Source organism: Ochotona princeps, chromosome 4, assembly GCF_030435755.1.
Source record: "Ochotona princeps isolate mOchPri1 chromosome 4, mOchPri1.hap1, whole genome shotgun sequence".
NCBI lineage: Eukaryota > Metazoa > Chordata > Mammalia > Lagomorpha > Ochotonidae > Ochotona > Ochotona princeps.
The window spans coordinates 48,360,558-48,379,491 of record NC_080835.1 but is presented as its reverse complement, the minus strand read 5'-3'; the positions used below and the strand labels follow the sequence as shown (position 1 = coordinate 48,379,491).

General features: G+C 38.8%; 1 protein-coding gene across 1 annotated transcript; it reads left to right on the top strand.

Annotated features, from left to right (window-relative positions):
- The first annotated feature begins 4,073 nt into the window (after positions 1–4,073).
- On the top strand, positions 4,074–5,009 carry LOC101523878 (olfactory receptor 8U3-like). Its single transcript, XM_004593848.2, has one exon. The coding sequence runs from the start codon at positions 4,074–4,076 to the stop codon at positions 5,007–5,009; it is 936 nt and encodes a 311-aa protein (XP_004593905.2).
- The last annotated feature ends 13,925 nt before the right edge of the window (positions 5,010–18,934 follow it).

Below are 18,934 nucleotides of genomic sequence, written 5' to 3'. Positions count from 1 at the left end.
AGGTACTAATCCTTTGCAGGTCTCAGCTTGAAGTAGGAAATATTCCTGCCCTCATGGTTATGGGAAGTCTTAAGTCTAGAAATGATTACACAAGAATGGTGTTTTGTTTTTTATTTTTTGTTGTTGTTGCTTTTGTTTTTTACCTTTAGATGGCACAAAATTCTCAACAAGAAATATTTGGCAAGCAGAAATGTTACGAAATAAACTTAAGCACAAACGACTGAGTTCTTGGGCTTTGTTTCATTTTAAACTACTGTTGAGGGAGTTTTAAACAAAACAAACAAACAAAAAAGATTACATCTACCGTAAGCCAAGAGTGCCAGAAATGCCTCCTATTTAAAAACTTCTTAGGGCCCGGTGCAATAGGCTAGCGTCCTCACCTTGCACATGCCAGGATCCCATATGGGCACTGGTTCTAATCCAGCTCCCTGCTTGTAGCCTGGGAAAGCAGTCGAGGATGGCCCAACGCCTTGGGACCCTGCACCCACCTGGAAGACCCGAAAGAGGCTCTAGGCTCCTGGCTTAGGATAGGTGCAGCTTCAGCTATTTCGACCGCTTGGGGAGAGAAGATCTTCCTCTCTGTCTCTCTCCTCTTCTCTGTGTATCTGACTTTGCAATAAAGATAAATAAATCTTTTAAAAATTTTTATTAGTTTTTCCTGACATAAGGTAGCCTGGACAAAATCGGTCACCAATTTTCCCCTGCTGACTCCTCACACTAGCTCTTTAAAGATAGATTTCCCCAAACTTCAGTCCTTAAGCCTTTGCCTTCATCTTTCTTCCACCATCACCATCACATGGATGTCAATGACTCAAGGCAGTCACTTTCCCTGACTGCACAATGACATCTGTTATTCCTTCAAACTGAACTCAATGCTTCTCCCTCCAAATCCACTCCGAACCCAATCTTCGTGTTTCTAGCAAAATCACTACTACCACACAGCCATTATTCAATCAAGTAAATGCAGTGATATTTATTCCCTCCTTGTATTATCTACTTTTGAGTTCTTTGATGAGAAATTTTGTACATGTGCATTGTTAAAATTGTATTGGGTCACCCTGAAGAACAAAAAGTAAACTTATAAATTAAACTATTTGTATTACTATTCTTATCTTGATCTCCTAGACTTGGATACTAAACGTCCCAATCAAATGCCAAGTGACATAGTCTGTGTTTTGTGGATATCTCTTCTGACTGTCTCCTCTCTTTATTCCAGTCATCACTGCCTCATTCAAATCCTTGTTTCTGTTATGTAGAAAATGTCCCAGCTGCCAAGTTTGCTGGTCCCTCCATTCTTTCGGTCCATCTACACACATACTGGCAGGTTAAAGCCCTGGAAGTTGAGTACTAGTCAAGTCATTCTACTGCTTAACTGTTACTGGATCCTCCTTATTTAGTACTGAATTAGTTACTGCATCTCCCTGGCATTCAAAGCTCTCAACCCCTCACAAAGTATTGGGCTATTTGGGGACTTTTCCTACAGCATCATACCCCCAGAGGGCAAGGGATCTATCAGGCCAAAAGAATGTGCCCACTCACAGCCCCTTCTAGACCATCTTCCAGGTAATGCAATCTTAAAATTCCTTGCCCAAGCAACTCCCAATTTCCACTCAGAATCTACAAGAGCCTCTTTTCCACCTTGTAAGGTGAACTACAGTGTTGATGGTCTCACACTGATGATTTTAGAGTGGCCAAGAATTGGCTGTTAGTGGGAATATCAACAGATATTTTATTTGTCAGCTGCCATGGCCATGTATTTGCAGCCATGTGTGGGAACTGGAGACAGGTTCTCCTAATATCGTTGCATAATATCAAGAATTCTGCCTTCCAGGTTGTTTTAAAGACACAGTTGTTGAGCATGTCTTTTAAAATTTGTTGTTACTGAATTTAAACTTAAGATTTAGGCATCAATAGACATGCCTGTGGGCTTCTGTCTTTCGTCTTGCCCTGGGCTCTGCCAGTGCCAAAAGCAGGCCTGCTTCTAGGAGGCCTACTTTGTAATCACTCTACCTATTTGCAGCTCTTTGGAACCTAGACCTTCTGAAACGCCAGGAGTTTTGCACAGGCCTTTCTCTCTGGCTTTCATCCTAAGAGTCTCTTTGTGCTTCTGAAGTACCTTCCAGGAGATGAAAAGTAAAACTTGCCACCCTTGTTGCTGTCGATTTAAGCATTGTTCTAGAAGTTCTAACCAGTACAAGTGGAGAAAAGAAAGAAATGAGAGATACTATGTAAAAATGGGGAACATAGTCACATACCTTATAAACGTGCACTTGAAAAAGAAACAAGAAAAACAATTTTAAAAAGTTGTCTTCAAATCATAGGCAACTATGGTAAAGAATCTGCTAGTAAAATTAATTTACAAAAATCAGTAATTATTCCATATGTAAATAATGGTTGAATAGGTCACAAAAATTTTAAAATATAGGTTTCATTTATACTAATAACCAAACAGTAAAATATTGTGAGTATACTTTAAAGATATGCACAGCATGTATATCTGTAAAACTTAAGCATCAAAACTCTCTAAGGAAGTCTTTAGCAAATGAAGCATATACTTTGTTAACAATGTCATTTCTCCCAAAATTATGTTAGAATAATCAGAAAGCTTGCTATCCAACATTACTATGAATGATATAACTGTTGTACTTAGATATTTGGTCTTGGTTCTAGAAGAAATTGCCAAAAAACAAAAAAAAAAAGAAAGAAAGAAAGAAAGAAATCAGAAATTGACCCAATAAGCATGTGTTTAGCCTAACTATTGAGACAGCAGTTAAAGTGTCTGTATCCCATTTCAAAATAGCTAGATTCAATACCAAGCTCCAAATCCAAACTTCAGCTTCTTGCAGCAGCAGACCCTTAAAAGCGGCAGTAATGGCTCTAGTCGCTGGGTTCTTGACATCCAAGAGGGAGACGTGGTTTGAGTTCCCAGCCGCTGACTTCAGCTGCAATGCTTTGCCATTGCTGGCATTTGGGCAGGAAGCCAGTAGACAGGAGTTCTTTGTCTCTTTCTCCATCTGTGCCTCTCAAAGAATTAGAAAGAAAAAGAGAATGTATTATAAGACTGGAGTTTTAAATCAACAAACTCTTCAGGAAACTTGATTTTACCAGTAAGTTGCATTAAGACACCAGGATAGCCCTTTGCAGAAATTTCATATGTTAAAATTAAATTCCAGGTGGATCAAAGCTTGCAGTGTAAAAATGAATCCAGTAATGCCCTAGAATAAAAAGATATTTTTAATCATTTTAAATTGAGAAATGTTTATCTAACCATGTCACAAGGATCAGAATTCAACAGGAAATGATTTTCTTTCAAACCATATAAAACTTATTGTAAAGCAGAAAGAGAAAAATACTGTACTGGCATTATGAACCCAAAGTGCTGTGTGCCGCTTTCATCATACTCAGCTCACTGCCCCTTGTAGAGTAAATGCATTGTGAACTCTTCCACTAGGCCCTCTGAGGACAGTATCCTTCTCCTTCCAACATCACACATACCAGCTGGAGTCAAGCAGGACCCAAAAGTAATTACTGGTTCAGTTGAACTGAAAACTTTCACTGTTAGCATGAAAATAAGCTCTATCCTAGGAAAAATTTTGTTGTTCTGATTTTTAAAAAGAAGAGAGCCCATGATTTCTCCATCTGTTTTAGCAGAATAAGGCCCCATGACTAAAGTTAGCCTATTTTGTTTTAAATCCTCTCTATACTCCACAGGTGTAATTCACCACTAACCATAATATTCAGTAAATAAAAGGTTGGAAGATCACAGTTCCATAGCAGTTGTATAATCCAGGCCTAAAAATGGCAATCATCACAAGATGTCCATTTCATTCCTATATATTTTTATATTCTACGTTGACTGCCAAACATTTGTGGGTTTTTGAGTGGGGTGGTGGAAGATTTTTTTTGGTTTTGTTTTTTGTTTTTGAGACTGGCTTATTTCACTTAATGTGATTATAAAGCTCTGTTTTTGTCATGTAGTATTATAACGCAGTGGTGTGAGAAACTTTTGTTCCTGAACATCTCATCATTGAATAAGCCGTATTTCTTCCTTCTGCAAGACTCCAGAGAACAAAATGACCAGAAGCAATCGTACCACAGTGACAGAATTTGTCCTCATGGGATTCACAGAGTATCCTGAGCTTCAACTGCCCCTCTTTTTGGTGTTCCTGGTAATGTATCTCATCACCCTGGTGGGAAACCTCGGTATGATCCTGCTCATCAAGGCCAATTCACGGCTGCACACCCCCATGTATTATTTCCTCAGTCACCTGGCATTCATTGATCTTTGTTACTCATCTTCCATCGGGCCTAAGATGCTGCATAATTTATTGGTGAAGAAAAAAACCATCTCTTTTGCAGGCTGTTTCACTCAGCTGTATTTCTCCAGTGCTTTTGCCACTACTGAGTGCTTCCTCTTGGCTACGATGGCCTATGACCGCTACATGGCTATCTGCAACCCCCTGATTTATGCAGCCATCATGACACAGAGGGTCTGCAAAGAGTTGGTGGTCGGGGTCTACACCTACGGCTTCCTCAATTCTGTGATACAAACCGTTCTGACTTTCCAACTGTCTTTCTGTGACTCCAATGTCATCCACCACTTCTACTGTGCTGACCCACCTCTCCTCGCCCTCTCCTGCTCTGATACCCACAACAAAGAGAAACAGCTTCTGATTTTCTCGGCCGTGAATCTCACTGGGTCCCTCCTGACAGTCCTCTTCTCCTATATCTGCATCCTCTTTTCTATTATAAAAATTCAGTCTTCCGAGGGCAAGTGTAAGGCCTTTTCCACCTGTGCCTCCCACCTCACTGTGGTCATCATCTTCTATGGAACACTGTTTTTCATGTACCTGCAGCAACCCAAAACAGGGCATTCACGGAAATACAACAAAGTGGCCTCTGTCTTTTATAGTCTTGTAATTCCCATGCTTAACCCTCTGATCTATAGCCTGAGGAACACGGAGGTAAAGGACACTCTGAAAAAAATATTAGAGGGCAAAGAATCCTAATGAGTGAGTTACCACAGTGCAGTTCTACTGCCACAAGATAAGCAATCAGGTTGAAATGCACACTGACCCTTATCCAATCAAGAAGCAGTCACTCCATTTCCAGTTTTTAATGGTCAAAAGTACTTGGATGCTTGCTTGACATTGCAATATTGAGAAAAGCAGTTATCATGAACCAACCAGAATTTCTTTATAAGCTACAGTGTCAGTAACTATGCCTTTCATATGTGGAAATGCAATAATTCACTACCAATTAGATAATTAAATGAGCTATAAAATATTTTTAAATGTTCTAAAAAGCAGCATTCCGAGTAAAACTGCCAGTTAGTGAAGCTGGATACAAAATCCACACCTAAAAATATGTTATTAGAAACATTCTCCAGCTTAAGACAGATGTACCATAACAAGTCATTTGTTAATCTTAGGATGTATTTCTTTACAACACAATGTTATAGATGGTGTTCACAGTTCACAGAAAGCTTAGTCTCAATGTACTAAAAACACTTTAGGTAAACATTGAAAAATAGTTTTGTAACTAGTATAGTTGAATAGTTGCCTAGTTAAATGTTTCAAGGTTGAATGTAAGTAAATAAAACTGATTTTAGTTCTTTGGAGCTTGTTTAGAAATGAAAGGTTAATTAGAAGAGATAAAGGGCTTTGGGTACTTTCTGAGCTGTGTAGAGTAGTCAGTTATTTAACAGGGTTTAATTTGTGTAGTCTCGGCAAAGTACGGCTACAGTGATTATTTCTTCTTTCAGAGTTTAGAAAGAATTAGGCAGAAAAGAAAGGAAATGGGAGTTAGCTTCTGGAGGTAACTAGGCCAAGTTAGTCATGTTTCTGAGAAATGAAATTAATATCTTATTATTTTGAATGATTTAGAAAAAAACAGTAATTTCACAATATTTTCTACTTTTTTATTTCTGCATTTATAGCTCTGTTATTCTAGTGTCTAGGAAATAAATCTATATAAATCTAGCTGTTCATGGGATAGCTGGGGAACAAAATCTCTTTAATTTTATTTTGGCAAGAATAGTGCTTTGGTTTTTCTAAACCTCATTAGCAAGACTTCTTTGCACATAATTTTTAAGACACACAAATGCTACAAACCATTAGATTCCCCGCCCAAACTGTTTTTTAAAGGTCATTGCTAACTGCCCGGCTAGCTCAGTTGGTAGAGCATGGGACTCTTAAAGGTCATTGCTGTTAGATTTTTCAGATGGCTAAGAAAAATGTCATAAAATAATCGCGAGTAAATTTAAATTTAATTTAAAGAACAGAGTCCCTGCTTTCCCCAAATAAACTTGTTTAATTGTGTGATTTAGATACAAATCAAATGTTTACAATTTAACCTGCTTCTTTCAAAAAGCTTTTCTGGAGAGTTGAGTTAGAAATCCTTGGGACTAGAGTAATGGCAATGTTTAGGAAGACACTAGCAGGGTAAAGAAACAGGGTAAGAAAAGGTGGGAAGCAAGGTAGGGAGGCAAGAGTTGCACAGGTAATGAGTGTGAGCGCACTGAGTGTAGTGGCTGGGGTAATCCCGAGGGATAATTGAACCTGGGACTGGACCAGCTCCTTGACACTAAGCCCCTTATCTTCTTTACTTGCACCCTAGCACCTACCACACAGTTCCAGGCACAGAACAGATGCATCACAACTGTCTGCTGAACTGAATTGAACTCTTCTGTGTTTGTTCCATCCAATAGATGGGTGGTCATGGTTCGCAGTAATGGCCCTGTAATTAGCAAACAACAAAAAGAAGGAAGTGTGGGAGGTTTTTATGGAAGGAAGATTTTTTCCGTATCTCCTCAATGCAGCTAACATCTGTAGCTACGCAAGAAGACATAAAAAGGAAACAACCTAATTGAGAAAGAAGTAGATGCCTTTGGTAGGGTAATCCTTGGAAAGGAGCTGGTAACTGAAACTGTTCGTGGACTCTAGCAGGCAAGGAGCCATTGCTTTAGAGACAGCTACTAAGAGAAAGATGAGAAGGTACCAACACTGAGATGGAAAATTGCTTTTTTCCATAAAAGCCACATCTCTTTTTTTTCTCAAACTATTTCTATGATACTTTCATTTAAAAAGGAAAAAATACCAATACTTTGTTTTAATGCATACCTTTAGTAAAATAATTATATTCATGTTTCCAAAGGTATATTTGACATAAAATTTTCATCAGTGCTTCAGTTCTTTTCATACTGAACTGAAGAAAATATATCATGGAACCTCTCCATAATGCCTTCCAGCTGAATTTATTCACTTTGGTCAACATGAGTCCTTGATTCTCCTGTAAAACAAAGCAGAAAAATGAGAAGATTGCGTAGGATTTCTAAACTGTGGGAAACTTAAAGTCATATTATACTAAATTTCCTGAAGACTTGAAAAGCAAAGAATCAGGCAGTGTGAGCAACTATGTTTTGAACTGTTTTTTCTCTTTTTCCTTTTCCATTGGGAAGTCCTTAGCCTTATCAGCGGTGCCTGGCCATAGTGCAGCCTCTGCTGCCACTACACACAGAGAACCTATCCATTGATCACCTTGGCCATGGGATAAGGAGAACAAGGGTCGCCCTTCCCCCAAAGACTCCCCAGGCCAGCCGTGGTTCACGCCCAGTGAGGGATGCCGAGTGACTACAAATTTTTAAGGTTTAGGTAAGAGTAGGGAGAGCATCTAGGTCCCTTTCTGGTTTCCTGGAAAAACTTTTCGTTCCGTTTTGATTGCCTTTCTTAGAAATAACTACTTCCGGCCTGTTTTCTATCCTGTTTGTCTCCAGTTTCATCTACTAGCTTTTCTTAGAAACCTTTCAGATGCAGAGCTTAAAGTCAGTTATAATAAAGATGCAAATTGAAAGGACACTAATCAAAGTAATTTGTATTGATAAGGTATTGATTTTTATGAAAAAATTGAAACACCTTTTAAATATGTTGAACTATCTTTTCTTCTGTTCAAATATTTGCCACAAAGACAGTAGGGTCCCAAAATGGATATAGGTGCAAAATTACAACTCTTATCCACTTTAGTCTTGAGTATAGTTCTCTACGCTGTCTTAATCTGGTGTTAAAACACTGTCTATTAAGCTTTCCTATTCATATTTTCCTAAATATTGTTCATTTTTTGTCCCTATGTGATCACTTCATTAAGTCTCTAACTACTAAAAATGTCCACAAGTCCACATTCAAAAAGTGTTTGATGAATATTGTAATAAACAGCTACACACCAAGCAAGCATAGTTAATCACGCTGGGCCTAAAGGGAGACCTGGGCTGGGAGCAGGCATGTAGCCTAGCAGTTAGTGCCTGTATTCTATTCCAGGCTCTGGCTCCTGTTGACCCGACTTTCTGCCAGTGCAGACACTGGGAGGCAGGGATGGTGGCTCAAGTATTTGGATTCTTTCCACCTATATGGGAAACAGAGTGTGTTCTTAGCTACCCAGCTTGAGTCCTGACCATGGAACATTGCATTTGGAGAATGAACCAGCAAGATGGGAGTTTCTATAACTCTCTCTCTCTCTCTCTCTCTCTCTCTCTCTCTCTCTCTCTCTCTCAAAGTCTGACTTGAGTCCTAGGCCTACTCTGAATCATGATATCAAGTAGCTGGATACATCAAAGCATTAGTTTTTTCTTCTGGAAAATGAACAAAATAATATCTCAGATTTGTTTAACATCTTGCCTTGCCTTCTTCCGTTCCATTCCTATTACTTCCTTTATCATTACTTTGCGGCTGATTCTCCCTGATGTTTCTGTTTCTAACATCCTCATACATCCTCAGTGGAGTCATATCCATAGGCATAGAGTATTCGATAATATTAGGAATTCCAATCAGTGGTGGAAAGGAAGGAATTATCAATCAATTCTATCATAACTAGAAAACAAACACCAAGCTATAATTATGCATCTTTATAAGCATAATCAAATGATATCAAAATAAAATCAAGACCTGTCAAGTCTTAATGTAACCTGAAATCTTTAAAACATTTGAATAAAATATGTGAATATTTGCTACTCTTGATATAAGATCTTTGCTAAGAATGAAAGCCAAAAATTAGAAATAAAATCATAAAAATTAGATGAGATCAAAATTTTATATTTGCATTACAATAGTTGATAAATAGCCATTAGGGTGTAAAGTATTTCAGCTTATATGGCAAAACTAATATAGGCAAATCAGAAGATAAACCATTAAAGGGTAAACATGGTACAGGAGCAGACAACTCACAAAAATGAGAGATGTAGATGAGCTAAAATATGAGAAAAAGGAGCCCAGTCTCACTGGTCATTGAGGAAACATACAATAAGGAGGACATTTTTTCACCTTTCAGCTTGATAAAGATGCTTGAAAATATTAATAACCAGAATGACAGTGTAGGGAAAGAAGAGGCCCATTTACAGGCTGCTTTGGGGATTGTAAGTTGCTCTAAACTTTCCTCACAGCAACTTGATGATATTGGCCAAAGCCTTAAAATTCAACAACCTGTTCTCTTGCAAGAATTTTCTGCATGAAAATACTCCAACCAATTCACAATGATCTGTATATTTGGTGATTTTTTTTGTAATAACAGGACCTGTAACAGCAAAATAAAATCAGAAACATTATGTAAATAAAGGGTTGATTAAATCAAAACATTATTTCAGTAGTATATATAGATTAAAATGATATAGGTTTATTTATTTTCATGACAACAGTTGTGAGATATATATAAATGATTTCATATTATGCATATAACATTTTTTACTTACATATGTGAAATATATAGAGATACATGTATCTCTTGTAGTGACTTTTTACTGAAGTCTCTGGGTAGAAATAAACAAAACTAAGAAAGTAATCCCTTTCAAAAAATAATAGAATCAAGATTCTACCCTGTGATAATTGCGCTAGTACCCAGTACCAGGCCTAGAGATGGAACTAAGTTGGAGATTCTACCACAGTCCAGTGAGTGAACAATGCTAGTGGGAAGACAAGGAAGAGTAAGACAATACTGGACCTTCAGACTTGTCAGACTGGAAGGCCATTAGCCAAAACGAGGAATGATTTAGCAGAAAGATGATGGCTCTTGAAACACCCAAATCAAAAGCCTTGACCATAGACACCATTCACAGGGTGTCCCAGATGCTCCTGACAGTGTTCAATTGTATTCACACTCTATCCAACAGATTTCCTGCAGGTCCAAGGAGTCTCTTACTAGTAGCAGTTTGGTACAATAAAGAGGACATCAATGTGGGACACGAAAGTTCTCTTGTTCCCTTCCCTTCACCTCTCTTTGCCTCTTTCTAGGAGTACCCTTGTTTCACACAGACTTAAATGACACTTCTCAAAGGTCTCCCTGACTTCTGGCCTCAAAACAAAAGAGCTGACTGCTGTTCCTATTTGGCTGATTTTCAGAATACAGCTGGTGCCTTGGAACATACAAATCTCCACCCTTCCTATCTGGGCTTGCCACTGACATGTTTAGTTTGCTTATCAAATCTTGGACAAGGAAGCCTGTCCAAGTACCCCAGGAGATCATCAAAAGAGCTGTGCCTCTGTGAGGGGTCTGACACCTGCCCTTAAAGCACGTTGGGTTCTCACGACTCTCTGGACACTATACTAAGCAGTTCGCACATGTGGATATATCTCACTTCATCATCACAACTGCAGAAGCCAGTAAAAATAACGATAACACAGGCGAGCAGAGTGGAACTTAGAGAAGTTATATGACATACTTTGAATTATACACAGTTCAAATAGATTCATGCCTGAGGAGAGATCGGCTGGGGATTAGTCATCTACCTTTCCTTACAGAGCAGCAAACACTGCTTCAAGATCTGAGGTCATTCTCAGATTTTTTATTTCTATTTTCTATTTTCTATTTTCTATTTCTATTTCTATTTCTATTTTTCTATTTCCCCGTAATTGTTCTCTGTATACTATAGGAATATTAAATATTATATTTTATATCTCCAAATCAATATTAAATATATTATTTAATACAATTTTAATTAAAATCTTAACTATGGAATTAAAGTAATGTTAAATTGGAAATGTAGTGACCTGGCGGCATGTTATTGGAGAGGGGTCCGAATAGGGTGCAAAAGCCTACTGATTCATGGTGTGTCTGAACAATGAAGCCTGGTTTAGGGTTCAAAATGCTCCTCTCCCACAGAGTGGTGGACTTGTAGCCTGTCGTCCCTGTCCATGCTGTTTTCACCAAGAAGGATGGCCTGGCCATCTTTCTGTTCATAGCAATTCCCGCAGCATGAGAGCTTTTCACACTCATTCTGCTACCTGCACCAGAAACCCACTTTGCTTTTGTTCAGTGTGTGCCCAGACACAGAGATATGTATGCCAAGGAACGAAATGAACAGAGCACACCTGCTGGTTTCCTACTGCTTTAGGTACACACAGAGAGCACACATCAGGGTTCCACATGAGAGGCTGCTATGTAACTCACATCCAAGATGTCTGAGCCCCACTTCCATATTCTCTATGTTCCTACATTGACAGATCAAATTACTGTCATGATTCAAAAAGCAGCAGAGTGGACCCAATTTTTTTGACAGTTTAAATCCCATCTGAACCTCTCGATTATGTAGTGGAAACCAGTTTTTGAGATGTGATCTGTGAGGACCTAATAATTGTTTGAATTCCGGAATAAGCATAAAAAAATAAAAGAACAGCCTCTGTAGGTTTACGTACTTTTGCTTGATTAGGAAAGCAGCAGCAAATAACCCATACACTTGTAAACTAAGAGGAACCGTTTTCTTTAACAGCCCTTACAGCATTTTCTAAAAAAAAAAAAGTCTTCTTAAAAAGCATTCCAAGGTATTGATTCCTTTGAAAGCGGTGCAGAATTCAAACATATCGTGATAAAAATGCTGATTTAAAATATTAACTAGGGGTTGAGTTGAATTAAACTGTCATATATTCATTACACACTCCTTACATCAAATACAGCAAGTGTGAATTACAATTTTAGGCTGACTTTCACAAAAGCAGCTGAGGCACAAGAGCTGGAAGCACTTACCTGGATATCCTTACTGTTGTTAAGGTTGCGTTCCCAGGTCAGCACTGTGGTATAAATGGGGGCAATTTTTGAGTCTGAGTTTTAAATAACTTGAGAAAATGGGTTCTTGGAACTTTCCCCTGGGATTTAATACTTAATCCTGTTATTGAGAAAATTATGAAGATATGTTTAGGAAAGTTACAGCATCTGTGCCCCCTGCGATCACCAGGCAGGCCAGTCTTTCTAGCGTTTGTGAACCCTGCGTGATGTGTGTGTCATTTCTGACCTCAGTTTTAGTTACCCTTGATCAGCTGTAAAAGCAACGTTCAGCTAAAACTAAAAATCCCGCAGAAAAAGTGCATAAGGGGAAATTAGATCAGACAGAAAAGAAATGGCCCATCCCTCTTCCATGGGCCTTTTTCACTGCCACTCTCACTGCTCTTGCAGGTCCTTGAGGATGGGATGAGTAATGTATCCTTGTCATCTCTAGATGCTCAGATTCTCATTTTTGTTGTTCGATTCATCCTCCATTCACATACCGTGGCCTTGATCCTTGCAGAACAACCCACGGGTTGCTTTGTACTTCAGACACTGTGTGTCATTTAGAAGGAGAACATGTGGGCAGATATGGGAAGGTTGGCAGAGGCACAGACTCGCGATGCCATCTGTACATCACCCGGTATACAGGGAGCCAAGGACTGTGGATCCCTCCCAAACCTGATTTGGAGAATGGGTACGCGAAGACACTAAAACCTCTACCATTTAGTGCTACATCCCGGCAGAACTCCCCACACACTGTATCTGCACTCACTGATTGAGCAAGCTACTTTCCTGTTGTTCTTCATCATTTTGCTGTAGCACGTCTAGCCACTCTGTTGAACATAATGAGAATTTAGTTCTCCAGAGTTCTTGCATGTCCTTAGACAAATTAAGGTTCATTCTGTGGAAAAATACAAGTTTAGATAGAAAATCTTTTTCCCTTAGAAATGCAGAAGCATTGTTCTATGATGATCTAACAGACAGTATTCTGTTCTGACAACTTGTTCTTTTGAGGAGTTGTATTTAGAGGTTTTTCTCCATCTGTAAACTTAGAAGTTTTACTTGTGTTATGAATTTGTTCCTAAACAAGGCTTTCTATATGAAAAATTGTTTGAAACTGTAAATCATTCTTGTATTTGTGGGTGTGATTTGTATGGAAGTTTTCTTTCCTGTTATTAGTTTCCAAGAATGGGCTTTTTTTCCCTAATTGTTCCTTTTCATTAACCTCATGCTTATGTTGTGACTACAGCAGTATCCTCGTAGATCTGTTCTTGCTACCTCCCTTTCCCCGCAAAGATTCCCTCACAGCTCTTACTCTTGTCCACTCTCTCAGAATTCCCTGTCAAGGTGTTAATGGTTCTGTTTCTCCACCCGTCCGAGTGAAGCACCGAGGTGCTGTTTGGCCCAGTGTGTGTGATGCTTTGAGTTGATAAGCCTTGCCTTGCCGTGATTTATACAAACCTGATCCTTTCTCTCTATTGAACCCTTAAATATCAAAGGGAAAATACTTTGAGATAGATTCTTATTTTTAGCCATTTTTATATTTCTGTAGAACTGTGATCTTTCTACTTTTTACTTATTGAATATCATGGTTAGTGATTAATTAAACCTGTGTTTATGGAGCTGATTAAAAATTATGTCTTAACAAAACAACTTAATAAAATGAACGGGGGAGGGAAGTCTGATTATCTTCTTAAAACTGTATCTATGAAGTGCGTGAAATATGTTGTCTTTGTATTAATAAAAATGTTGTTCAAAAGAAAAAAGCTTTAAATATATCTCTATAATTAAAATTCTTTCAATATTTTACCTGGGAGCTAACTGACTTGCCCACAGACATTTTACAAATGTGGATGTGAGGGTGATAATGAACTGCCTGTGTAAAGGGAAGAAAAATAATATCTTGCGGTGACTTTAATTTCATACAATTTATTAATGAGCATTTATTGAGTATTATGTGTAATGTGTACAATTTTTATTCTAATGGGATAACAAATGATTGATTCTTTTATAGATGTGTGGGTGCAATCAGCATAACTCAGTTATTCAGTACATTTATACCCACTCCATCTCCTGGCATTCCCAATGCATTCATTTCCCATCTACTTTGTTTACCTATCGTTTCTTGACTTCTGTCTCACCTTCATCATATTATTGTCATGAGAATTGAAGGCTAGGATATCACATGACTTCTCCTTCTCATCAATCAACCTTCAATTTCCAATGCTGTCTGCCTCATTTCTTGTGATCTAGCTCATTTGGGGAAGCCAGGTGCCTAGTCATAGCGGGCCTATTGAAATTATGACCCAGTTTAAGAGGAGTCCTAATGCTAAAAGAAGAGATGAAGCAGGGTATACAAGGAATTGTGTGTCTGTCTTCAGATGAAATTGTTCCCTCAGATGTCTTGTTTCGTTGCTTGATTTTGCTGTCAGTAGCCCCGAGTGAATCCTCCTCCTAGAATAGGAACTGGTTTCTTCTTTCTTCTGTTCCTCCCACTACAAGTCAGAGCCTGGAATTCCCAAAGAATTGGAAAAAGATTTAGATGCAGCAAGACCCAAAATGCATAAACTATGGTTACAAACTTTGCTTCTGAATATATATTTGGCCTTAGACTTTGAGCTTTTATTTATATTTTTATCACTCATGGTAAATTGAAAATACATTACTGGGAATTTCATTTCCATTATGACTGAAGAATAAATCATAAGATGTTGTTATCAATTTTGAGTATCTAAATTGTTTTGAAACTATCCAGCTTTATTGAAATTAGTGTCAAATAATGTGCCACACATCACACTTCTTGTAATTAAATACTCTGTATGTCTGTTACATTGCCAATTCTCAGAAAAAAATTTAAGCAATATTATATATTTGAATGACATTTTTATAGCAGTATTGAAAGAGTAAATCAAGTTATTCAAAAATACTTATGCCTTTGATTTGCCAAATTTGCAAGTCAAAAATTTAAAAATACAAAGATCTTCCAAGACAAATCTGATTTCTAATATTATCTCTATTTGCTAATGTTTTGCTTTGAATAGTTTGATTCTATACCTTTTTGGTCCACATGTGATCATAGTTACTGAATTGATGATTGTTGAAACTAGATGTTAGCTTTGTTAACATACTCTATCGACTGTGTATCTATATAAACCTTTCCGTGGTAAGAATACGTACTTGTATCCAGGATTATCAGTTCAATCCTATGTGATACACTTGCCTTGTTTTCCTGTATGCAAAATAAAGTTTATTTTTTTAGAAGGCTTTCCCTTTTCTTCTGCTGTCTACCAGACATTTAATTTCCACTTTCATCTCTCCATTGAAATTTTTCTTTTATGTATTGTCTCATTAACATGTGCTCTGAACTTTTGAGAATATAAGATGTTTTTCCAGCCTTTATGTTAATTGTGTCTTTGCTGGTCTTACCAGGATCTGTACCAGCCAATAGAGAAGCCGCGTTTGTCCACTCTGAATCTGGTGCAGTGCTCTGTGGGTCCTGCTGATTACCGTCCTCCACTCCTGATTTCCTCTGAAAACTCAGCACAACTGAGTGAGAAATGAGGTTAGTGGGGTGTAATCAAAATGGTGGTAGCCACAGTGAATTTAAGGTGCTCTGGGCATAGGCATACTGAAATGACAAAATTGTATAGGCCTTATCAGAGAATTTATCAGTACAGTATGAAGAAACTAAAATTTAAACAGAGCATACATAAATGGGGTCGGCAGTGTAAAATCTTTCTGAGCAGAAAGACACTATTCTAAAACATAAAATGGGTATAGGGGCGAGCATGATGGCAAAGCCGGTTAATCCTCAGCCTATGCCGCCAGCATCCTCTATGGATGCCAGTTCTATCTCCTGCTGCTCCACTTCTGAGCCAGCTCCAACTAGTGTCCTGGGAAGGCAGCAAGGAATGACCCAAGGCCTTGGGCCTCTGCTCCTATTTGGGAAATCTGGAAGAAGCTTCTGGCTTTCATCTTCAGACAAGCCCAGCTCTGACAATGGTGGCCGTTTGGGGAGTGAGCCGGTAAATGGAATCTCTCTCTCTCTCCCTATTACCCTCTCTCTATAGTTCCAAGTAAAAATAAATAAATCTTTAAATAAGATTGGCAAATAAAATTCCAATTAGGAAAATCTCCTTAAAAAGCAATATTTAAAATAATTTTACCAGGAAATGAAAGTCAGCGAAGTCATGTCTGAACTCATTCCTGCCCCCTACTGGGAAGAATTAAAGCCATGCTGTGGAGATAAATTGCAAATAGCGGTTACCTCTGATAAAAGCCCCCCCAAAGCAATTCTTAATACAATGATTATTTTACGTATTTATTATTATAAGAAATATAAACAATTATCTATTTAACTCAAATCAGAAGAATAGAATACATAAAATAGGAATTTGTTAAGAGGAAAATAGTTAGAAAACAGGAAAATCATATACAAATAATTCTAAGGGCTAACTCTTTGGTCTAGATTCAGTTAACACAAAAATCTCCAGAAAGTCTCACAAAAGACAGAGTTGAAATTTTTTTAAGATTTTATTTTATTGGAAAGTCAGATATACAGAGAGGAGGAGAGACAGAGAGGAAGATCTTCCGTCTGATGGTTCACTCCCCAAGCAGCCGCAATGGCTGGATCTGAGCCATCCAAAGCCAGGAGCCAGGAACTTCCTCCAGGTCTCCCACGCGGGTACAGGGTTCCAAGGCTTTGGTCCATCCTCGACTGCTTTCCCAGGCCACAAGCAGGGAGCTGGATGGGAAGCGGGTGGACACCCATATGGGGTCCTGGCGCGTGCAAGGCGAGGACTTTAACTGCTAGGCTACCACACTGGGCCCACAAAGTTGGAATTTCAAGACGCAATGACAGACTGAGCAGTAAAGCATATGGTAGGCACTGAGAGTCAATCAAGGAAGGAAAATACATGAAACTAAAATACATTATCTCTAGAAAAATACATGAAATTTAAGTGCATTGTCATAGGAATCTGCATTATTCACTCAATATTGTAAAACAACGGTCTTGCCTTGCTAGTTATAATTATAAAAATTAAAATATTTATTTTTAAAAGATTATTTATTCTGCTTGAAAGTCAGAGTTAGAGAAAGAGAGGGAGAGATTCAGAGAGCATCAGCATCCGTTGTGGTGCCAGTTCCAGCCCTGGTGGCTGCATTCTGCTCTGGCTCCTTGGTGATGGCCTGGGAAGGCAGCAGAGGATGGCTCAGGACCTTGTGTCCCTGCACACACTGGGGAAACACTCAAGAAGCTCTTGGCTCCCAGCTTCAGGCCAGCCCAGCTCTGACCATAGTGGCCATTTGGGGAATGAGCCAGCAGATGGGAGCTCTCTCACCCCATATTCTATCTTTTCAAATTACTGCAATAACTATATTATGAAAACTGAATTACTCTGGGTCTGGCAATTTAGAGTAGCAAGCAAAGCTGACACCTGAAAGCAGCCATCCCTGGGAACACTGGTTCAAGCTCCAGCTGCTTGATTTCTGATCCAACTTCCTGATCATGCTCTGGGAGAAATCAGCAGATGACCTAAGTGCTTGGGACCCTGCAACTCACTTGGGAGACTCAGATGAGGTTCCTGGCTCCTGGCTCCCACCTGGCCCAGCCTGGGCTGTTGCAGTCATCTGGGGGAGTAAAGCAGCATATCGAAGTGTCTTTCCTTTTCTAAGTATAATCCTGACTTTCAACTAAGTAAATATCTTTATTAAAAGATAAAATATGCTAACACACTGAGGTAAAAAAAAAAAAAAAGCAAAAACCCTTCCTACTCTCACTACTGTTCCCATTTGAAACACTTGCAAGACTCTTATGCATTTTTTAATTTATTTGAAATTTACTTGGCAACCATCACGCCCCAGATGGTTGCCCTTGTTGTGGCTGAGACCAGGAGCCAGGAGCTCCATCCAGGTCTCCCACGTGAGTGTGGGCACCCAGTGGTTGGGTCACCTTCAGCTGCTTTCCCAGATCAAAAGTAGAGCAGCTGGGACTCGAACCAACACCCACCTGGAATGCCAGCATTGCAGGTGACATCTTTACTTGGCACACTGCGGCACCTGCCCTGCTCTGGTGCGTTTTGTACATACGCCATGCAAATGTAATCTTAACTATTTGAGATATGATATGATCAATAAGAATGTATATAAGCACACATATACATACAAGGTAATGGCTTACTCCAAAATGTATGATTTATATATAAATTCCAAATTACATTTGCCTTTAATTTTGTGAAATATTCTCCATGTATTTTATATAAGTATCTGATTTTTTCGTTTACATTTAGATCTACCTACCTATAAGGCTTGACTAGGGAAGCCCAACTGAATTTATTGTCAGAAAAACCTCCACAGGTGTTCCTAGAGCTGAAGAACTTCCTCTCCAGGACTTCCCACAGAGGGCCCGAGCAGGGGACAAATAAAGGACGAGCGGGGTCTTCTGCTGGTCTCACCAACCAGCTAATTTGGTGCCGTCCCCAATCCCCCATGTCACTGGGAGGTGGGGGAAGTGAAGAAATATTTTCTCACAAAGAAGGAAGGTGATAACTAGTGTCAAGTGTTAGACATAGCACAGAAATAACACAATTTATTTAATCATATCCTTAGTGAAGGACAATATTTTCATTGCAAATACAATATTTTCATTGTAAAAATAGTTAGATAAGGAATGCTTCTGCAGTAAAGCATTCTGAAAGTAGAATCATGGGGCCATAGTGCGTATACACTTGGAATTTTATTTTTTATTTTATGGTACAATTCCATAGGGTATGGTCTCCCCAAATTCCCTCCCCTGACTGACTTTCCCCATATTATTACAACATTATTATCCTTCATAACCAGTCATAAGCCCATCATTCGGCCATTTGAGTGTATCCTGACATTGCTGGTACAGGCAATGCCAGACAGTCCA

What these genes read in the sequence shown, in the direction of transcription:
- LOC101523878 (XM_004593848.2), top strand. Translation starts at nt 4,074, where the DNA reads ATGACCAGAAGCAATCGTACCACAGTGACAGAATTTGTCCTCATGGGA.